General features: G+C 41.8%; 2 protein-coding genes across 4 annotated transcripts; one reads left to right on the forward strand and one right to left on the reverse strand.

Moving 5' to 3' along the window:
* Positions 1-4,604: 4,604 nt before the first annotated feature.
* Positions 4,605-11,619, forward strand: c1ql3b (complement component 1, q subcomponent-like 3b). 3 transcript variants are annotated; one of them, XR_001960925.2, is made up of 4 exons: positions 4,611-5,270; positions 6,955-7,160; positions 7,336-7,470; positions 11,199-11,321. XR_001960925.2 is itself a non-coding variant. In XM_018676299.2 (2 exons), exons 1-2 carry the CDS (start codon positions 10,255-10,257, stop codon positions 11,376-11,378), a joined length of 792 nt encoding a protein of 263 aa, XP_018531815.1. In that variant the 5' UTR covers positions 9,798-10,254; the 3' UTR covers positions 11,379-11,619. The 3 variants fall into 3 exon arrangements, 1 of the variants encoding a protein (XP_018531815.1); XR_007813023.1 differs by lacking the exon at positions 11,199-11,321 and having other exon boundaries at positions 4,605-5,270; positions 7,049-7,160; positions 7,336-8,779; XM_018676299.2 differs by lacking the exons at positions 4,611-5,270; positions 6,955-7,160; positions 7,336-7,470 and adding an exon at positions 9,798-10,866 and having other exon boundaries at positions 11,199-11,619.
* A 217-nt stretch (positions 11,620-11,836) lies between these two features.
* pter (phosphotriesterase related) lies at positions 11,837-16,475 on the reverse strand. Its single transcript, XM_018676298.1, has 5 exons — positions 16,346-16,475; positions 15,434-15,899; positions 14,697-14,962; positions 13,981-14,121; positions 11,837-13,458 (listed from the first exon to the last, which is right to left on the reverse strand). Exons 2-5 carry the CDS (start codon positions 15,863-15,865, stop codon positions 13,248-13,250), a joined length of 1,050 nt encoding a protein of 349 aa, XP_018531814.1. The 5' UTR covers positions 15,866-15,899; positions 16,346-16,475; the 3' UTR covers positions 11,837-13,247.
* Positions 16,476-17,504: the final 1,029 nt, after the last annotated feature.

Here is a 17,504-nt window from a genome sequence, read left to right on the forward strand (position 1 = left end):
AAAAAGATAAAATCCACACAGCTCAATTTTGGGTTATAATTCTCTCTGGGTTCATCACCACACACTATTTCCTTCAAATTACATATTGGAATTCAATACATTGTTAATGTGAGAATATTAATTAGTGCAGCTTTAAAATGAAATAATTTCCTTTAAAATTATCCTGTAATTGCCACCTGTGGCCACAGGGGCCACTGTTACGTCTCGCTTTAGCCAAACCATTTCATACTGTGGTTCCAATATAAAACATTTTTTTAATGTTCGTCTGTGTGGTAAGTTGGAGTAGTTATGTGTCAAACAAAGGACAGATCCTTGTTATGTTGCAGCTAAACAGATAATTAGCCAATTAATGCAGACAGTCTCCTCCAGTGACAAAGCATGAGGTTGCTCTTCAGACCTAAAACAGGTTTGTGAGAGGGTGAGATGTGAGCTGTCTGCACAGTGCTGAAACTGTCACCTCTAATAACGAGATTGTTTGGCTTAATTTCAAGCTCAAAAGGCTTGATGTGTAGATACAACAACAACCTTTACTGTCTCTGTTAGTCTGTCATCTATTTTATTGCCTAGTATGCAGTTTCCAAGCAAGCCGGGATGATGAATGGTACCGTGGGTTGTGTGTGTGTGTGTGTTTGTGTGTGTGTGGTATAGAGACTGAAAGATGTAGAGAGTGTGTTAAAGTGAAGCTTGTAGTTTGAAGGGGTTTTCTGCTCTCTTCCTCTTGACTCCACAGTGGCTGTCAGCTTTAATTATCTTTGACAAAGGGCTTCCTGAATCCTAATTATACTGAGCTTTGTCTTTTCCTGGAGCCCCTCACCATTCACTCCAGCAGCATGACGTGCTCACACGTTCCAGTCCTCTTCACCCTAAATTAATTGGGCGCGTTTGCATTTTTTCTCTCATCTCCTGACATCTTTTGGGAATCAAAGGTCATCATTAGTTCGGGTGAGGATGTAGGGCGACAGAAAGACAGTCATGCATCAGACATCAGTGCTGTCATGTGGTTTTCCTCGTTATGACAATGACCAGTCTTTATTCACTGTGTACAGTCTCACATGAGGAGATTCATTTGACGGACCAGATAGTTTATTGGGACTCAGTGGCGTTTGAAAATTGACAGTCATGTTGTGTTCAATGTTCTGTATTTAGCATGAAAATGAAGGATGACTCTACAGAAAATGTCACAAAAGATTCACAGCAAAGGTATTTGAAATGTGAACTCCTAATTAGTTCTTCTCACTTAACCTTGTCAGAAGATATTTATCATGAAAATGGATAATTCAAACCAATTTATCTTACAAGTAATCTGACACGCACACAAACGCAAGTTAATCGTAATGGTGATATATCATCACCTTAGAAAACTGACATGAGGATGATACGGTGAACGTGTGAGCAAACAGTGGCCTGTTTGAACAGCACAGTAGTATTCAATTGGAGTAGGGTTACTGGCCACCTGATAAATTTGAATCCAATATTCACTTCAGCTCTGATTTGGGTCTCAACTGACATCTGAGGGAAATATCTGGCTTTTTAACAGCTAAATGCTCAATTATGCTCACCAGCTAGTTGCAAACTTTGTCATTTGGTGCTGGGCAGGTACTGTACAGTGGGTTTTTGAAGCTGTTCTTTTGAAAACAGGTACCTGCCATGTCTGGTAATTATACTGACGATAGACTTGAGACTGACCCTGAAAAGTAAAATTTCGAGTGGGTTGAAACCAAGCCAAGATAAAAGACTCCCTAGAGCCGGAGGAAGCTGCAGAGTTGGATGATAATTCTCTGTGGGTTCGTCACTACAAACAACTTTTTACATAAACATGTAGTCTTGTCATCTGACACAAAGGTGATATAAAAATATTGATTTAGCAAGAGCTTTTACAAGAGCTATGTCGACTGGAGTCTTGTACTCCTGGTAGGGACATCCACGCCAAACAGGTCTAAGAGTATGGACCAGACAAATTGTGATCCCCTGGTCCCCCAGGTTGGGGATAGGGCCTACGATAACCTTTCCCTGTAAAACTGCAGTATTACAGAACCCACAAGCAGCGCAAATACTGACTCTAAAAATCATTAAATTGGTTGATAAAATGCCTATCACATGGAAATTCCTATAGGGGCTAAAATGTCCACAGAAATTACACAGGGCATGACGTCAGTCTCCTCAGTCCTAATATACTGAAGGCTGAAAGCTGCAGGGAAGGAAAGTTGTTCAATCAGCCACACAGCTGGAGGTTATTTTTACTTAAAAACACATATCTAGTTAAAATCTGGGGGCTCAAGTTTGGAATCTATGAGCTGGAAGATATCATCATGTTGTCATGATTGGATTTTTTTTTTTTTTGCTTGAATGAATTAGAGGGGTTGTTGTGTAAGGAGGATTTCTACAGGGAGGTGTTGGGTAAGATATGTCTGTGATTCTCTAGATTTCTGAGGGTACTCATACTTATCATACTGTGAGGCCAACCTCACCAATTTGATAACAAGGAAGTCTACAAAAAGTATGTAGAAATACAACATTATCCAGGCCTGCTTCTGTCTCTGTCCTGTGTGTTATCATTATGCTGTAATTAAAATGTGCTGTAAAAGGAACTGATGCGTTGTGGAAAGTGTAAATGAGTCAGACAAACCACCAGCATCTCCAATCAGCGGCTGCATTGTTTTCTTGAAGGTGTGACGTGTGGCTACTACTACCTGTGCTAAACTCTGTTGTTGCAATCACTGTGTTGAGCACAATGATTTGCATTTAGTCTCATATGTTTGGCTGTTTGGCTGAATGTGGGCCTGATTTGTCCCCACATCTTCTATGTTTTTTTTTCCTCTCGGAGTTTGAAATACAGAAATAGAGACAAAAACTACAATAACAACTTTAGAGGAAATTGAAGCCAGACTAGTGGTAGCATTGTCATATTGCTCTAGAAGTAAAAGAGAGGCACCCATCTGCAGAATATTGAAGGCGTAGTTTGACATTTTGGAGAACATACACTTATTCGCTTTTAGCTTAGCTTAGCATAAAGGCTGTACACAAGGGGAAACAGCTAGCCTGGCACTGTCTGGTAACTAAATCTACCTACCAGCACCTCTAAAGCTCACTGATTAACATGTTATATTTTGTCTATCACATGTTGTAGATATTCAGTAGTTTATTGACAAGTATGTTGTTGGACTTCTTGGTATGTGTAGATTAAAAATGTAGTTTAAGGTTAAAATTACCAAGTTGTTTTTCTGTTTTGTTTTTTGGTTTGGTTTTGTTTTTTGTTTTTTTTAACCTCAGCTACATGTTTAAGAGTCATTCACATTTTCACATGACAAACTCGAGTTAGTAAAAGGAGAAGGGCAGATTTGGGGGGGAAAGTAAAAGAAGAGAAAAGGAGAGAGGGAGGGAGTGATGATACAGAGATTGGGTGATAAATCTTGTTCTGATCAGGTTTCTCTGGTGCCCTCACACCTCAGTCTCTTTCTTGGGGTAATTAATCAATCCCAGACTGGAGGCATTGATTCGGCCTCTTGCGGCCCTTGGTATGTTTACACTCCTCGATTGTATTTGCCACTAAGCCCCTCGCTGCCGCTCAATCTCATCGGCAGAAAATGTGACACTCCGCCCTCTGATGCCATCAGCGAAACAGTGCATCGATTGACATCTCGATGAAAATCAATCTACTTTTTTTTTTTTGTTGTTGTTGTTGCATGGGGGGATTTGGTTTTGTTATAATCCTTTGTTGTAATCCTGTACTCCAGGTTGCAATACATAAAGTTTTATTGTGAGCAATCAAAACAATCCTGGAATTCTGGCCCACACATTTCCTTACAGATAGTTACACATACTGCTACATGTCAACAAGGCTGCTTATAAAGTGCTTATAAAAGATAGACATTTAAAAAATGTTTAAATTAAGAATATAACCACTGAAACTGAAATGTATCATGTTCATCAGCCAATTTCAGATTCCTTCCTGTGGAGGCAGAAGTATTATTAAGTAAATGTCCCTTTACATAAGATAAAGTAGCGATCAAGTCTTTCAAATTCAAAAAGTAAAAGAGCAAAACTTTTAACCACTATATATTCAGTCAATCCTATCTATATCACAATTACTGTCTACACTATTACTGTCAAATAAATGTAGTAGAGGAAAAAGTGCAATACTTAACTCAAAATGTAGTGGAGTACAAGTACAACGTATGGGATGAAATGTAGATAAATAAGTGTCTATCATTTTTTCCCCTATAAATCTACCTTAGATTTTGAGGGTTATGTGTGCCTTGATTTCCCCTGCTACTGAAATGCTCCTCTGGAGAGTTTTATCGTGAAATGATTGTCTGGTAGACTTGTGTCTAAAAGTGTTGGTACCAGCCTTTAAAATTTATGTTACTCAGACCCTAAAATCGATTGCCTGGATCCAGACGCTTTGCATCACTGCCCACATCTCTGAATTCCTTTTTTCATTTATTTATTTATCTTTATTTATAGTGAATCAAGTAAACTGAAATAATATTTCGGACAGATTTTCAAACTGTAAAATTGCAAATAGTTGTCATCCACCTGAACCGAAATTTTTCATACTTCTGAAACAGGTTTAAGTGAATTTCAACTGTTTACTGGTTTATAAAGCCACATATACATTTCCTTTTACAGCTTAAAATTGTAGTTCTTTGGGCCACAGCAAGCAGCTTCTCTTTTCCTATAATATTTGCAAGGATTTTCTATATTGTGGCTGTACCTCTCAAGGATGCAACTCATGATTCAACATCATCATTCACAGACTGTGTGAGTAATAACGTGCTTGGCACTGAGCTCCAGCTGGAGAATAGGAGGATGTTGCAGAGAAGAAAATATGATCTTTTAATTGAATTAGTAAGTACTGCTACAGTCATAAATGGGAAAATGTACAGACATTAACAGATTGCAGCATTAAAAGAATTTTAAATGTCTTACTTAAACTGTTGTGTTTTAATGAAAAGTGTAAAATCACTGGAAAACCAAACTAACTGATGTGGAACATGCCTGCACACTGCAAAAAATGACTGCAGATTTTTTTTTTTTTTTTTTTTTTTTTTGTTACGTTTGGAACTGTTTACTAGCTTGATGTCGCCATCTTTTTGCATTTGCCAGCTCATTGCTTATACCTTGGTGTGTTATATGAAATTGGCTGTTTCGTGTGTCACGCCTTGGGGGGCGGGCACCAGTGTGTATACGAGACAAACAATTCCCATTCATAAAACCTGCTCCATGGCGCTTATAAAGGCCGAACACTCCACAGGGAAGCTTTCAAAGAGGTGAGTTTTGCCGTCGCTAATTAGCCAAAGTTAGCATAACAGCTGTTAACTGTTAACGGTTTCAGTCCAGAGGAAATGTTATGAGTTCAACATCAAACGTATTTCCTTTACTCACCACAACATGTCTCCAGAGCTTAAAAGCCACACCAATTCGCTGCTCCTAGTTTCCTCACTTATTTTCTTCGCCTGAAGTTAGCATGCTAACCAGCTAGCCCCGGCCTGTCTCGTGCAGTCAGCGACTCACCGTGTCGTCACAGCGCTGCTTAAAGGACACATTAGAATTTTAAACTCAACAGTGGTCGAAGTTCTTGGCAAGCGGCCATCACCACCAAACAATCGAACAACAACAAAACATTCGGTAAAAGAGAAAACTCGTAAAAATCGTCTTTAAATGTGGAAATATGTCAGAAACTACCTTGTTTTCGGGACTTTGTAGAAGTAAACATCTCTATTTTGTTACTAAAGTCCATAAAAACTAAACATGATTCAGCAAAATACCTGCATTAGAAACAAGCGTGTCAAGCAAAATGGCCTCAAGATAATTAGACTTTTGGACCCAAATTACAGACAAAAAATTAATTAGCAGACCTGATAAAAGGGAGTTTGAAAAAGGGTCATACTGCAACAGTTTTAGGCCTATGTTGATAAAAGTTCATAAACTGTCCTCTAGAAGGCACTACAGAGCACCCACTGACACCAGCATCTCTCCAATGCCTGTATTCATTATTCACAAGTGCAATTAATGAATTTTCATTCATCGTCTCTTTTTCTCTGTGTTTTCTCTCTACCAATGACCTGGAGAGTACTTGGAGCTGTGAATAGTCTGAATCTTTATTGATAGCAATGTTTCACTTGTGTGGGCAGCTTTAACTGTAAACACACAGTATTTATAGACCTTAGTCACTGCTTTTATTTATCTACAAATCTGAATTAACTGTACTCTCTCAGAAGTCCACACAGGAGCAGAGAACATTGAGAACACTTCCTCCCACACTCCTGAAGAATGAAGTAGGAAAAGAACACACAAGGACGCACAAACAAATGAAAATAAAAGTCTTAGAGTAATTGTCAGCTAGAAGCAAATAATGAAATCAAACAAAACAATCACATCCTGATTTTCACTTGAATGAAAAGCCCCGATCTCCGGCGTTCGACCAAAGTCCCACCCTGGACGGTTGTGATTGCTTCTCCATCTTAAATACAGTACAGGACCAGCTTTGAGTGGGCAGTGTGGTAACGCAATCTTTTACCCCCCCGCTGAGCTGAACTGTTGAGCCCGGTCTTTTCACTGGCGTTTTCTGTGGAAAAGAAAAATAAACACTCAAATTCTGAAAGAGCAGAACGTGTGAAAAGTACTTAGGGACATGCATCTTATCGCTGCCCAGCACACATGCTGTTTTATCAGTTGATAAACACTTGGGTGTCAATGGTCAGATAATATTTCTGTTTATATTCCTGGCTGGTAAATGAGAGGTCCATTCAGTTTCCTCTCCATTCACCACACAAATTGTTTGACAAACCTGTCTCGGCTTTGATTGTCATAACCACAATTGAACCCTGCTTAGCCACCCAGGTCAGGCTATGTAAATGCCATACATATTTCATGCAGCATCACACTTACTGACAAAGGGATTTTTTTGGTGTGTGTGTGTGTGAATTGAAATCATGCCTCATATTTCATTAGACACTCGGAAAGCCTCTGGTCCGTGGTCAGATGGGCTGTATGTTTTATTCATGTCCTCTGAACATCTGCTTGTCCGGATGTCAAAAATCATCAGGCTCCCCCAGGACTCCTGCCTGACTGGTTGTAAATGAACTCCAAAGGCGAGACTCAAAACAACCTGTCAGGGCTCTTCACCACCCGAGGAATCTTTCAATACAGCGGCGGAGGTGAGCTGAGTAACTAAGATCTTGCGCTGGGAAAGAGTGATGAAAATCAACTTGCAAGATCTTTTTTTTTTTTTTGTCCCCTTCTTTTACAGAAATAAAAAAAATGTACACTCTGATTCATTTGGTGTGATACTGTGAAAAGCTTTCTAATACAAGTTGTGTCTTCTTCCCACAGCTTTTGGTGGATTTTGACACTGCTGTTCACTCTGGCGCCTGGTTGACAAGTCTCCCTGAGTCACCAGAAGCTTGTGCCAACTGGAGGGAAAGAGCCTGACCACTAACAAGTGTTCACTGACTCATAGCCGCCACAGTATGTCCCACTGTGTGTGCATGTGCATGTGTGCCTTTATATACTATTCTATTATATACTATTCTATTTCTCACTTTGCACCCATCCCACAGAAAATGTGTCCTTTTAGAAATGATCATGTATTTTAGCGCACATGCAGTGCCCTCCCAAACTACTGTCAGCTGTAACAAAGACACATAAACACCAAGAGGGAAATAAGATATCACAACACAGTCAATAAAAATGAGGAGTAGTTTTTTTTAACTATTATTCTGAAGTTTTTGTCTCAATTTTTAGCATCCATTCTTAATAGTTATTATCCTCTTTAAAATGTTGCAATTAGACTTAGACTGCACTTTATAAAAATGGGGCGGACATCCCCAATTAAGACTTGGACCTCCTCCAGAAGAGGTAAAAACCAGCTAGACACTAACTTTGTCTGCTGTTTGGTGTTGGGCCGGTCACAGTCAGCGGGTTTTTAAAGCAGTTGACAGGCAGCTGTTTGCAGTGTAAACTGATGAGAGTAGTAAAACAGTAGGGTTGTTGGCCATTAAACCAAAGCAGTAAGCTGAAGGTTTCTAAAACGCTTCATTAAGTAGAGGGGAAGCCTCTCACTATGAATGACAGCTAAGACATTACACGTTATAGATCACTGATTTGAGCCACTTTAAAGGTCAGATTACCAGGTTATGTGATATTATTTAACTCCTCCATTCTCCAACAATAATAAGAACAAAAGTTGCATGGCAAGTTGCTACAGTTCGGAGTGGCTTTAAAGATTAACCCAAAATGTATTAAATTCTGATGTCAGCTGCCCTACATGTTATCACTCAGCAGCAGCAGCAGTTGTTTAGATGTTGTGGTTATGCATGTCTTTAGAAGATTTCTGGATCTCAGTATTTGAAGTGCTCACATACAATAAATCCACCACAACACAACAGATATAATTACAACAGAACATTGCATAACTTCATATCAGTCATTGTTAGACTGTCTGCCCTTCTGTCTTTTATATGATGCATCGGTGATTCATATGGAGAAACTGAGATTCACTTTAAACAGATCACCTATGTACTCACATATAATTAAAACAGATTTCCATTCATCGATTACTTAGGGAAGTGCAAAGAACGTCAATTTTTTTTATGTCGTTATTTGATGGGCTGGGTTTGTCACAAGAACAGGCATCATGATACACCTGAACTATAAACATGGGGAGTCTGCAACTATATAATTGTACTTTTTAAATCTTTCTGTCATTGTTGTCTTTATGTTTAATATTGTAGAAATGGGATGAATTAATAAAAAGCCGATAATAATATTAACTTAATTAGTTTGTGAGTATGTCTGTTTACATTATCTAAATGTACATATGAAAACACCTTGACAGAATGAGATCTTTAATATTCATAGCCAAATTATGCAGCTTATTATTAACTTTATATCCCTTTTTAACTCTATCTTTTACACGAGTCAACATTTCTGTATGGCACTTTTTGAGCTCATGAGTCAACAAACACATTGTCCCATTTGAACTTGTCTCATTCATGCTGCAATCAGCGCCCCCACTCCTCCCAAACAAAACCAGGCTATCTGTGTTTTTTCCCTCCTCTTCATCTATCTCTCCACCTGGCCGCGAGGTGCCATCGACACAGAATGACGGCCTCTGCATTCGTGAGCACATCATCATCTGCCCTCTTCACCAACAATTAGCCTTTCATCACTCAAACCTCAGAAAACCCTGAGCTGTGCTTAAGTTTTTATCTGAACTGGACAATTTGTTTTAAATATTAGAAATCAATACAGCCTGTCTGGAGCATTTTAGAAATAATTCAAATTCAGATGTAAATTTCAAATGAACTATTACAACATTACAACCTACAGTTTATAAGATTTAACCTGCAGTTGCTGATGGTAAATTTCCATTGGTAATTAAGTGATCTCATTCTATTTTGCTTCTAAATGCTTCAACATTTCATCAGTATATCTGTGTTAAGTCATCCTTCACTGCCAGCTCCTAGTGACTCCCCCCTTCCTTTCAGTGGCTCTATAGATTTTCTCCAAATGATAAATTGGACACGGGGAGCCACTGAGGTGTGACCTGGTGCCAAAGGAGTATAGCTTTTTGTCTTTAATGGGCCTAATTATGCACAAGACCTTTAGAAGTGTTTGGATAACTGCTAATAACATGTTGTGGGATGTAACGTTGCAGGCGTCGATAGGAAAAGTAATACACGGCGTTAAACCCCCTCGTTTAAATGGTACAAAGTAGCTCCCTGACTTCACAAACAAACGAAATGAGGTGGGCACGTCCCAAAGATTCAAAGTTGCAGCGGTGTTTGTATGTTGTTCACTTTCTCTCTTTTGATTGAAGAAACGCGTGGTTTCTAACCCATCCATCACTTCCACCCCTCCCCTCACTCTCCAAACACTCAAACTGGTAACGCTCAATTTCTAGCCCATTCTCTCCTGTGGCACCGCGGTGGGCAGAAACTTGTGCGGCTGACTTTGTGCCGCACCATCACTCAACGCAGATTGTTTAGTTTTCTCCTCTCAGAAAAGTCTTCTGTTGATGTTCCTCCTCGCGGTGAGGAAGTGGAGATGAACCGGTTGGACGGATATCGCGGCGCGTAAAAATTGTTGGATGGTTACTTTTGCGCATAGGCATTTAAAGGACTATTTTGCCTCCAAAAGTTGCAGTTTTAATCGAGAGCAGGTCAAATTCTTCTCTCTGCAAAAATATCGCCCGCAAGCAGGCTGGAAGACCATCCACTCAGGAGAACACCACGAATCCGCAGAGCGCAGATGATCGCAACTGGTGTTTGTGGCGTCGCGCTGGTGCTGGTGTTGGTGGTGCTGATCCCTGTCGTGGTGAACTCCGCCGGGACCCCTGCCCGCTACGAGATGCTCGGGTCTTGTCAAATGGTGTGCGACTCCCACGGGACCGCGGCTACGGCCACCGCCAAGTCGACCAACCCGATCAAAGACAACCGGTTGGTCCAGTCGCTTCCGACGTTCATCCAGGGTCCTCAAGGAGAGCCGGGGCGCGCGGGGAGGATGGGTCCGAGGGGTCCGGTTGGCGAGCCCGGCCCACCCGGACCAGCTGGTCCACCCGGGGAGAGAGGGGCACCGGGCCCCCCGGGTCCACCCGGAGCAAATGGGCCCAACGGTGCCATCAGCGCTGCCACTTACAACACGGTCCCAAAGATTGCGTTTTATGCAGGACTGAAGAAGCAGCATGAGGGATATGAGGTGCTGAAATTCGACGACGTGGTCACAAATCTTGGCAACCACTACGACCCCGCCACAGGGAAATTCACCTGCTCGATACCCGGGATTTACTTCTTTGTTTACCATGTGCTGATGCGAGGCGGAGATGGAACCAGCATGTGGGCTGACCTCTGTAAAAACAACCAGGTAGGACGTTCCAAGGTATAATTAGCCTGTGTAACAACAGTTTAACTCGATTAGCCTTTGTCTCTGGTCTTTTTGAACAATACAAAGCGACGAGCCATTTCACACGAGACATTTTGGGAACAGATTTAAAATTCTCGCATTTTTACGCACAACTTTTACGCACGGTTGCACGCAGAAAAACTACATTTCTCATACAATTCGAAGTAAAAAATAGTTGTTTGAGTTGTTTCGGGCTTAAATTAAAGTACAGGTGTTTCATCCGTGAGTTGAGCTCACGTGATGGAGCAGATTTCAAAAATAAAGACATGGTTTTTTTTTTCTTCCCCTTCCAGGTGAGAGCCAGTGCCATCGCTCAAGACGCCGACCAGAACTACGACTACGCCAGCAACAGCGTCGTCCTACACCTCGAGCCCGGGGACGAGATTTACATCAAACTGGACGGCGGGAAGGCGCACGGGGGCAACAACAACAAGTACAGCACCTTCTCCGGCTTCATGTTGTACGCTGATTGAGACACGGGAGAGAAAAGATCGGCTGCCGAGGGAGGGGGATCCGCTCTGCACATAAGCTTGCTTCATTTGCTCTGTCTCGGTTCAGTGTCAGTTGGGATTATTAGAGACAGAGCTGCACCATTTTCCATATTGCAAAAGAGTCAAGGAAGATGTGAAGGAAGTCATGCGAGAAAAGAAAGGGACTGTATTTTACAATAGCGACAGTGTAATTGCAGGATAGTAATAAATGAATTTTAATGTGTACAGCGTTGAATTGTACCCTTGTCAGATTGATTAGTGCACTTTGGATGAACTCTAGCTTTACAAATTAAGTTTGCTGATATGTCAAACATACTGTAGCTGCTGTGGTAACACATACTGAGTGAATGTAGATTAAAACTTGTAAATGTATTGACCTTTAGCATTGGGTTATAGATGCTAAAAATGATACTCAAATAATCACCACTCCGTTCACAGTGTTGTTAGTCCACATGTGTGCTTTATTTTTCAAAAATATGTGATAATTGTTGCATTTTGAGTGAAAATGTTCAAAGCTGTAGTGATGCATGATTATAGAAATTTAACATTTTAACTCTGTGCAGCATAAAAAAAGACTTTAAAGAGAAATAGAAATCTGTAAAGGGCCATTCTGGTGTTCACATTGAAGTGCTGTCACAAAATGATCATCGCCACTCATTTTTCTTGTCTGTCTCAGTGTGGACAGCTGGTTGGGGCAACAGGGTGGTCTGGTAGTTAGTCACCATCACAAAACTGGACAGTCACATGGACAGAAATGTTTCCCCGAGCTCAAAAACAACTCACCGACCCGCCTGCCGATTGTTAAACCACCCCCAACCCCTCCAGATAGACTGTTAACTCAAGTGTAAAATATAATGTTAAAATGAAAATCCTCTGAATCACTTTCTCATCCTCTTAGAGGAAGATTAATCAAAGTTGTGTCGTTTTTTTTTTTTTTTTTTTTTTTTTTCCACGGGTGCACAGTCAGCTGTTGCGATCATGCCATTGATCATGTGGCGAAGTCACCCTGTGAGGCCACCTGTTCCCAGGTGAGAGGAGAACATGTCCTTCATCTGGGCCTGCCAGACAGCAGCCAGCCTCCCATAGACACCCAGGCACCCACTGAGGGGCAACAGGACAACTCATCTAACACAGCCGCACTGTGTCGAGAGCAGAGCAGCATACTGATTACTAACGCAGCTCGTTATTTTCCCTCCCATAAAACCTGTTTGCAGAAATGTCACTTACAAATACAAAAGGAAAGCAGCAAACGTCGCTGACATTGAAATTGAAAAATCAATTAGCACCATGTTTGAGCACCACTGTAGACAATACCTCCACAGAGTGGAAAGGATTTGTCTTAGACTGTACTCACATTTCTGCAGACAAACACAAGCTGTTTTGTTTTTTTTTTGTGTGTGTGGCATAAATGGGACCAAAACAAGACCGCTAATGAGAGGCACTGTGATCCTGCAAGGCTCCTTTATATAATTTGCTTAGAGAGTGAATGATGTATAATCACAAACAGAAAATGAAGTTTTAATTAATAAGGGTCTGTATAAAAACTCTTTCAGCTGGATGAAACAACAGCCTGTAATTACTTTCCAATGAAAAGAAAGAGTAAAAAAAAAAACATTTTTCTTTGCTGAAAAAATGTAAGAACATTGACTTTAAAGACAAATTAGTGCACATACACTGTAAGCTCATTGGTTTAAGGGTCCAAAAATCACATTTATGAATCACTTTGGACTGTGATTATTGCAAAGATCTCAAAATATTCATTGTGGGGTGTCATCATCTGAAGATAAAATAATTGCTACATCACAAACTGCCTGCCTCGGGTCTCTCTCTCTTTTTTTTTCTTTTTTTACTTTATTTGAAGGTCAGCCAGTGTTTGGGGTTGTCAATGAGAATCTTATCCACCTGGTGCTGAGAGATGCCCCTCATCAGCATCTTCGGCACAATGTTCTTCAGGATGTGGGAGTAGCCGTGGCCGCCGAACTTGGTCAGCCGGTTCTTGGTGTGGATGTCGTGTGCGACCACGATCTTGTCCTCGTAGCCCTCCTTCACCAGGAACGCCAAGCTGTACACAAACAAAGGAAAAAAAAACAAAAAACAAAGAAAACGAGGGGGCCTTGAACATGACACAACTAATAATTTGAAGCTTAGGAACACACTGTAACTGCTGATCTTCCCTAATGCGCTGTTACACGGGTCTTTTTTGTGTGTGCGGACAAACATCTGGACAGAGTGTGAATATTGCAGGCGGTGTAACTCATTCATCACTCCTCCTGTTGACACAAACTCCTCCCTACAATGTGGTGGGAGATTAATGTCTCGCAGTTTCTATGAAAAAACTGCAGGACACGCTCTTCTCTCGGCAGGGAAGGAACACAAAAGCAGCATTTTAGTCCAAATAAAACACTTCTGATGTGGATTCTAGCTCTGAATACATGGCTAAAAAATATAGAGGCGTTCTCTCAAACAAAAAGGAAAATGGATCCCGTCGCAGATATGAACACAGAGGTGTCAATTGTGGACACATCAGTGTAGTCACACTTGTTTCTAGATCTAGACGAGTTTAACCCTGAGCAGTGTTACTCACGTCTTGACTCTCTGGCTGTCGCTGGGCATGTCCACCTCCAGGTTGTACGGGTAGTTCAGCATCTCCGTTCCAAACAGATCGTACTCCAGGTAGCTCCCCAGTTTAGCAAATTCGAGCAGTTCACCCTCATCAAATATGGTCCTGCAGCAAGAGAACAGAAAGAGGATAAAGTCAAGGTGCTAAACATTTCTTTAAAACGTCAACTTCACAATAGCAGATCTAAGAAATGAATAAATATTACTCATAAAACCAATCCACCAATAGGACTTGTGATGTTAAGTGTTACACAAGCCAGATGCCCTCATACAAGTTAGATTTCCTGCTGCGATCGCTGCTGTTTAAATTTCCAGTGACGTAATGTGGAGAAAGTGCAAATTAGCTGATTTTCAACTACGGATTACTGACAAACCCTCACCTAGTTTTACAGTTCATCTACAGATTATCTTTTCTTCCAGCACATACAGAGCTGAAGATATGCTCACATGGAGATGCTGAAATGAGTGAATAATCACTTCTAACACATTTATTTTTAGTAAAACACACACAGGGGAGATGTACAGCACATCGCAAAATGACAGGAGCTCAGGGTCTAATGGAAAATCTGGCTTTGATTCTTAATCTTAACCAATAAAAAGATTATTACGCTGTCAACAAAATTATACACTTCAATTTCTTCAATCCCCTGACTAAGCAATATGCTCCTGGCGACTTCTCACCTGTCCAGGTGAGACATGACAGTTTTGCTGATGTCACCGCCGGCCTCCTGGAGTATCCGGACGACCTCAGCTGGAGCAGCGGGGTTCCTGCCTGGGTGGATGATGACGGGGCAGCCGAGCTGAGCCTGGGCGTGGGCCGAGGCCCTCAGCACCTTCTTCTCACTCTCCGTGATGGGCCAGCCGGTGCCGATCTCTCCGATCACTCCGCAGCGGATGTCCGTGCCGTCTGCGCCGTGAAGCACCTCACTGACGATGATGTCTGTGAGCTGATGAGCGAGGAATCGGGAGTTAGTTAAAGGAGGAAAACATGGCTCTTTAGACTAGCACCTGATACATCAATACATTAAAACAACATTCACTGCACATTACATTTGAATGATATCTAAATATCCATGGAGAGTACATGCAGTCTCAGTGCATCACTACTAATAGACTTGACAGAGCAGCCAGACGCCCATTCAAATCAGTCAAAGGATACAGAATAGATCTATGTCCATGCATGAATAGATCAAACTGTCACTTCCTGTCTTATGACTGAGACATACAGAACCAATGTCCTATTCCACACACACACACACACACACACACACACACACACACACACACACACAGACTGATGATGCTTTACTTTAAATAGTTTTAAACTTCCTGACAAAAGTGTGTGTGCCAGACTTTGGCTAAACTAGCCACTAGCCACTGCTACTCTCTCCCTCTCTCTCTCTCAGACTGGGCCACACCTTCTCCTCACTCATTTTCTTGGTGGCCTCAGTGTGGGTGCAGTCCACATAGTACCCTGCTCCTGCCACAACGTGGACCCCGGTGTCCTTGGCCAGCTGCCGGAGCGTGGGCAGGTCCCGGTCGATGCCCGTGGTGGTGTTCTCCACTATCGTGCCCCCCCCGGCCTTCCTGTAGGCCAGCAGCTCCTCCCTGACGGCGGCGGTCTCCTGCTGCAGGAGCAGGTTCTCGTGGCAGCTGTAGGGGTTCTGCCTCAGCCAGTGCATGTGCCGCATCTGGAACGGGTTCTCCGCCACCTCCTCATCACCCAGGGGAGGGGGAAAGTAGCAGCACTCGAAGCTCATGGTCAGGTGCTCGTGGGTCATTGTGCGGCCCAGCTGGTCCGGGTCCACCAGACCCAGGACGGTCTGGACCTTCCCGCTCAGCTCTGACATGATGATCTGATCAGGGTTCAGGGCTTCCCACAGCCTGAAGAGACAGAGATTATTGATTCATTCACAGCTCAGACACCAGACATGATAAAGCTTTGGTAGGTCTTTACAACAGGACAGTGTGTTTGCAAAGGGAAGCTCTGACAACTCATTGACCAGCCTGACTTCAGAGTGTATGCAGGAGAGACCTTTGAACTGCACAGTGCCAGTCTTTCTCATTAAAACTAGAATGAAACTAAAGGCTAAAGAAATGTCATCCCTTCTTTCTTAATGTTTTTGCTATATTTAGTAAACTAAGACTAACTGCTGCAGCACAGTCACTAACAAAAAGCAACGTTTTGTGCAAGAACTCGTTAATATGACTCGAAACAACCACAGCTGCAGCGCGAGGAGGGAGGAAGGAAGGGAGGGAGGGTCGGACACGTCAAGTTTCATCTGCTCAAAGCCTGAAATGTGTCTAAAGTGCTGAAAGAAAGTGCTGACCTTGTTTTCCAGTTTATAACAGTTCACTTCCACCACCAGCCGAGCACATACAGCTGCTACACCGCCCGCGCAGGTTAGCACAGCAACACGTCGCGAGAAGTGTCAGCCATCGCGAGACTTTGCGAGAGTTTCGTACTGCCGCCAGGTGCTCTGTTAGAGCGAGGCAATCAGTTTTTTGTGTTGTGTATGTTATGTAGCTCTTTAGTTTTACTCAGGTTTGTTTTTTTAATCTATAGTTATATTTGATAATAATTTTTGGTCACAAGGTTCTAATTAATAGTTGGTTAATTAAAAATGTCATTTATAAAGGGTCATCATGAATTTCTGACATTTTAATAAACATTAGAAAATCATCTCATCTTTAACTCTATATGTTAAAGTCATTGTCAGATCTCTAGTTGTCAAAGTCAAAAAGCTGTTAATGAATGAACTGTGCTCTATAGCACAGAAGGTCAAAGGTCAAACTGTCCATCAGAGGGGTTTTCCCGATAAAGAGCAATGCTAGAGGGAGCGTGAATACCATCCACAACCTGGCAACCACACGATTTATGTCATTAATGACTAATAATTCATCTATAAAGCATTACTACATTATCTAGTAACAATTAATAAAGCAATTGGTTAGAATTTATAAACTCTTTATAAAGGGTTGGGGATTAGAAGGTGGTACAAGTTAGTTTAACTTGAAACCACAAATGATTTAATAGATTTACTCATAAAACTACAACAAATGACAGGCCCAGAGTCTTAAATCCACTCACATCCCTGTCATTAAACTGTGGTTAATACCATGTTTTAGACTTTCGAGGAGAACATGTGAAGATGATGCCGGATTTGGTAGACAGACTGTGGCTCCCTCTGTTTCTGAGCTCTACACTGAGCAGATGGTCCTCCACAGCAGCATTTGGTCTGCTGTTGCAGGGAACTGCCCTGTGAACAGTCACCATTGCACTGACCAGCTCCACAAATGGCTGAGCAAACCGCTGACCCCATACTGTATGGTCTACGCCACCCGTTAGCCGGCAAGATGAACACTCTGCAGAACAGAGAAACAGCCGTGATTTACAGGAAACATTCTGTGTTTGGTTTTCATGTTCAAAGCTGCAGAAATCTTTAGATCTTTACCACACAGCTACATGCAGTGACAATTTATATTTGT

The sequence above is a fragment of the Lates calcarifer genome, linkage group LG4, assembly GCF_001640805.2.
Source record: "Lates calcarifer isolate ASB-BC8 linkage group LG4, TLL_Latcal_v3, whole genome shotgun sequence".
Lineage (NCBI taxonomy): Eukaryota > Metazoa > Chordata > Actinopteri > Centropomidae > Lates > Lates calcarifer.

Coding starts and splice junctions, on each gene's coding strand:
- pter (XM_018676298.1), bottom strand. CDS start 15,865: ATGTCAGAGCTGAGCGGGAAGGTCCAGACCGTCCTGGGTCTGGTGGAC. Junction 14,963..15,433: donor AGAAAATGAGTGAGGAGAAG/GTGTGGCCCAGT, acceptor CTCGCTCATCAG/CTCACAGACATCATCGTCAG. Junction 13,459..13,980: donor GACAGCCAGAGAGTCAAGAC/GTGAGTAACACT, acceptor GTTTGTGTACAG/CTTGGCGTTCCTGGTGAAGG.
- c1ql3b (XM_018676299.2), top strand. CDS start 10,255: ATGATCGCAACTGGTGTTTGTGGCGTCGCGCTGGTGCTGGTGTTGGTG. Junction 10,867..11,198: donor ACCTCTGTAAAAACAACCAG/GTAGGACGTTCC, acceptor TTCCCCTTCCAG/GTGAGAGCCAGTGCCATCGC.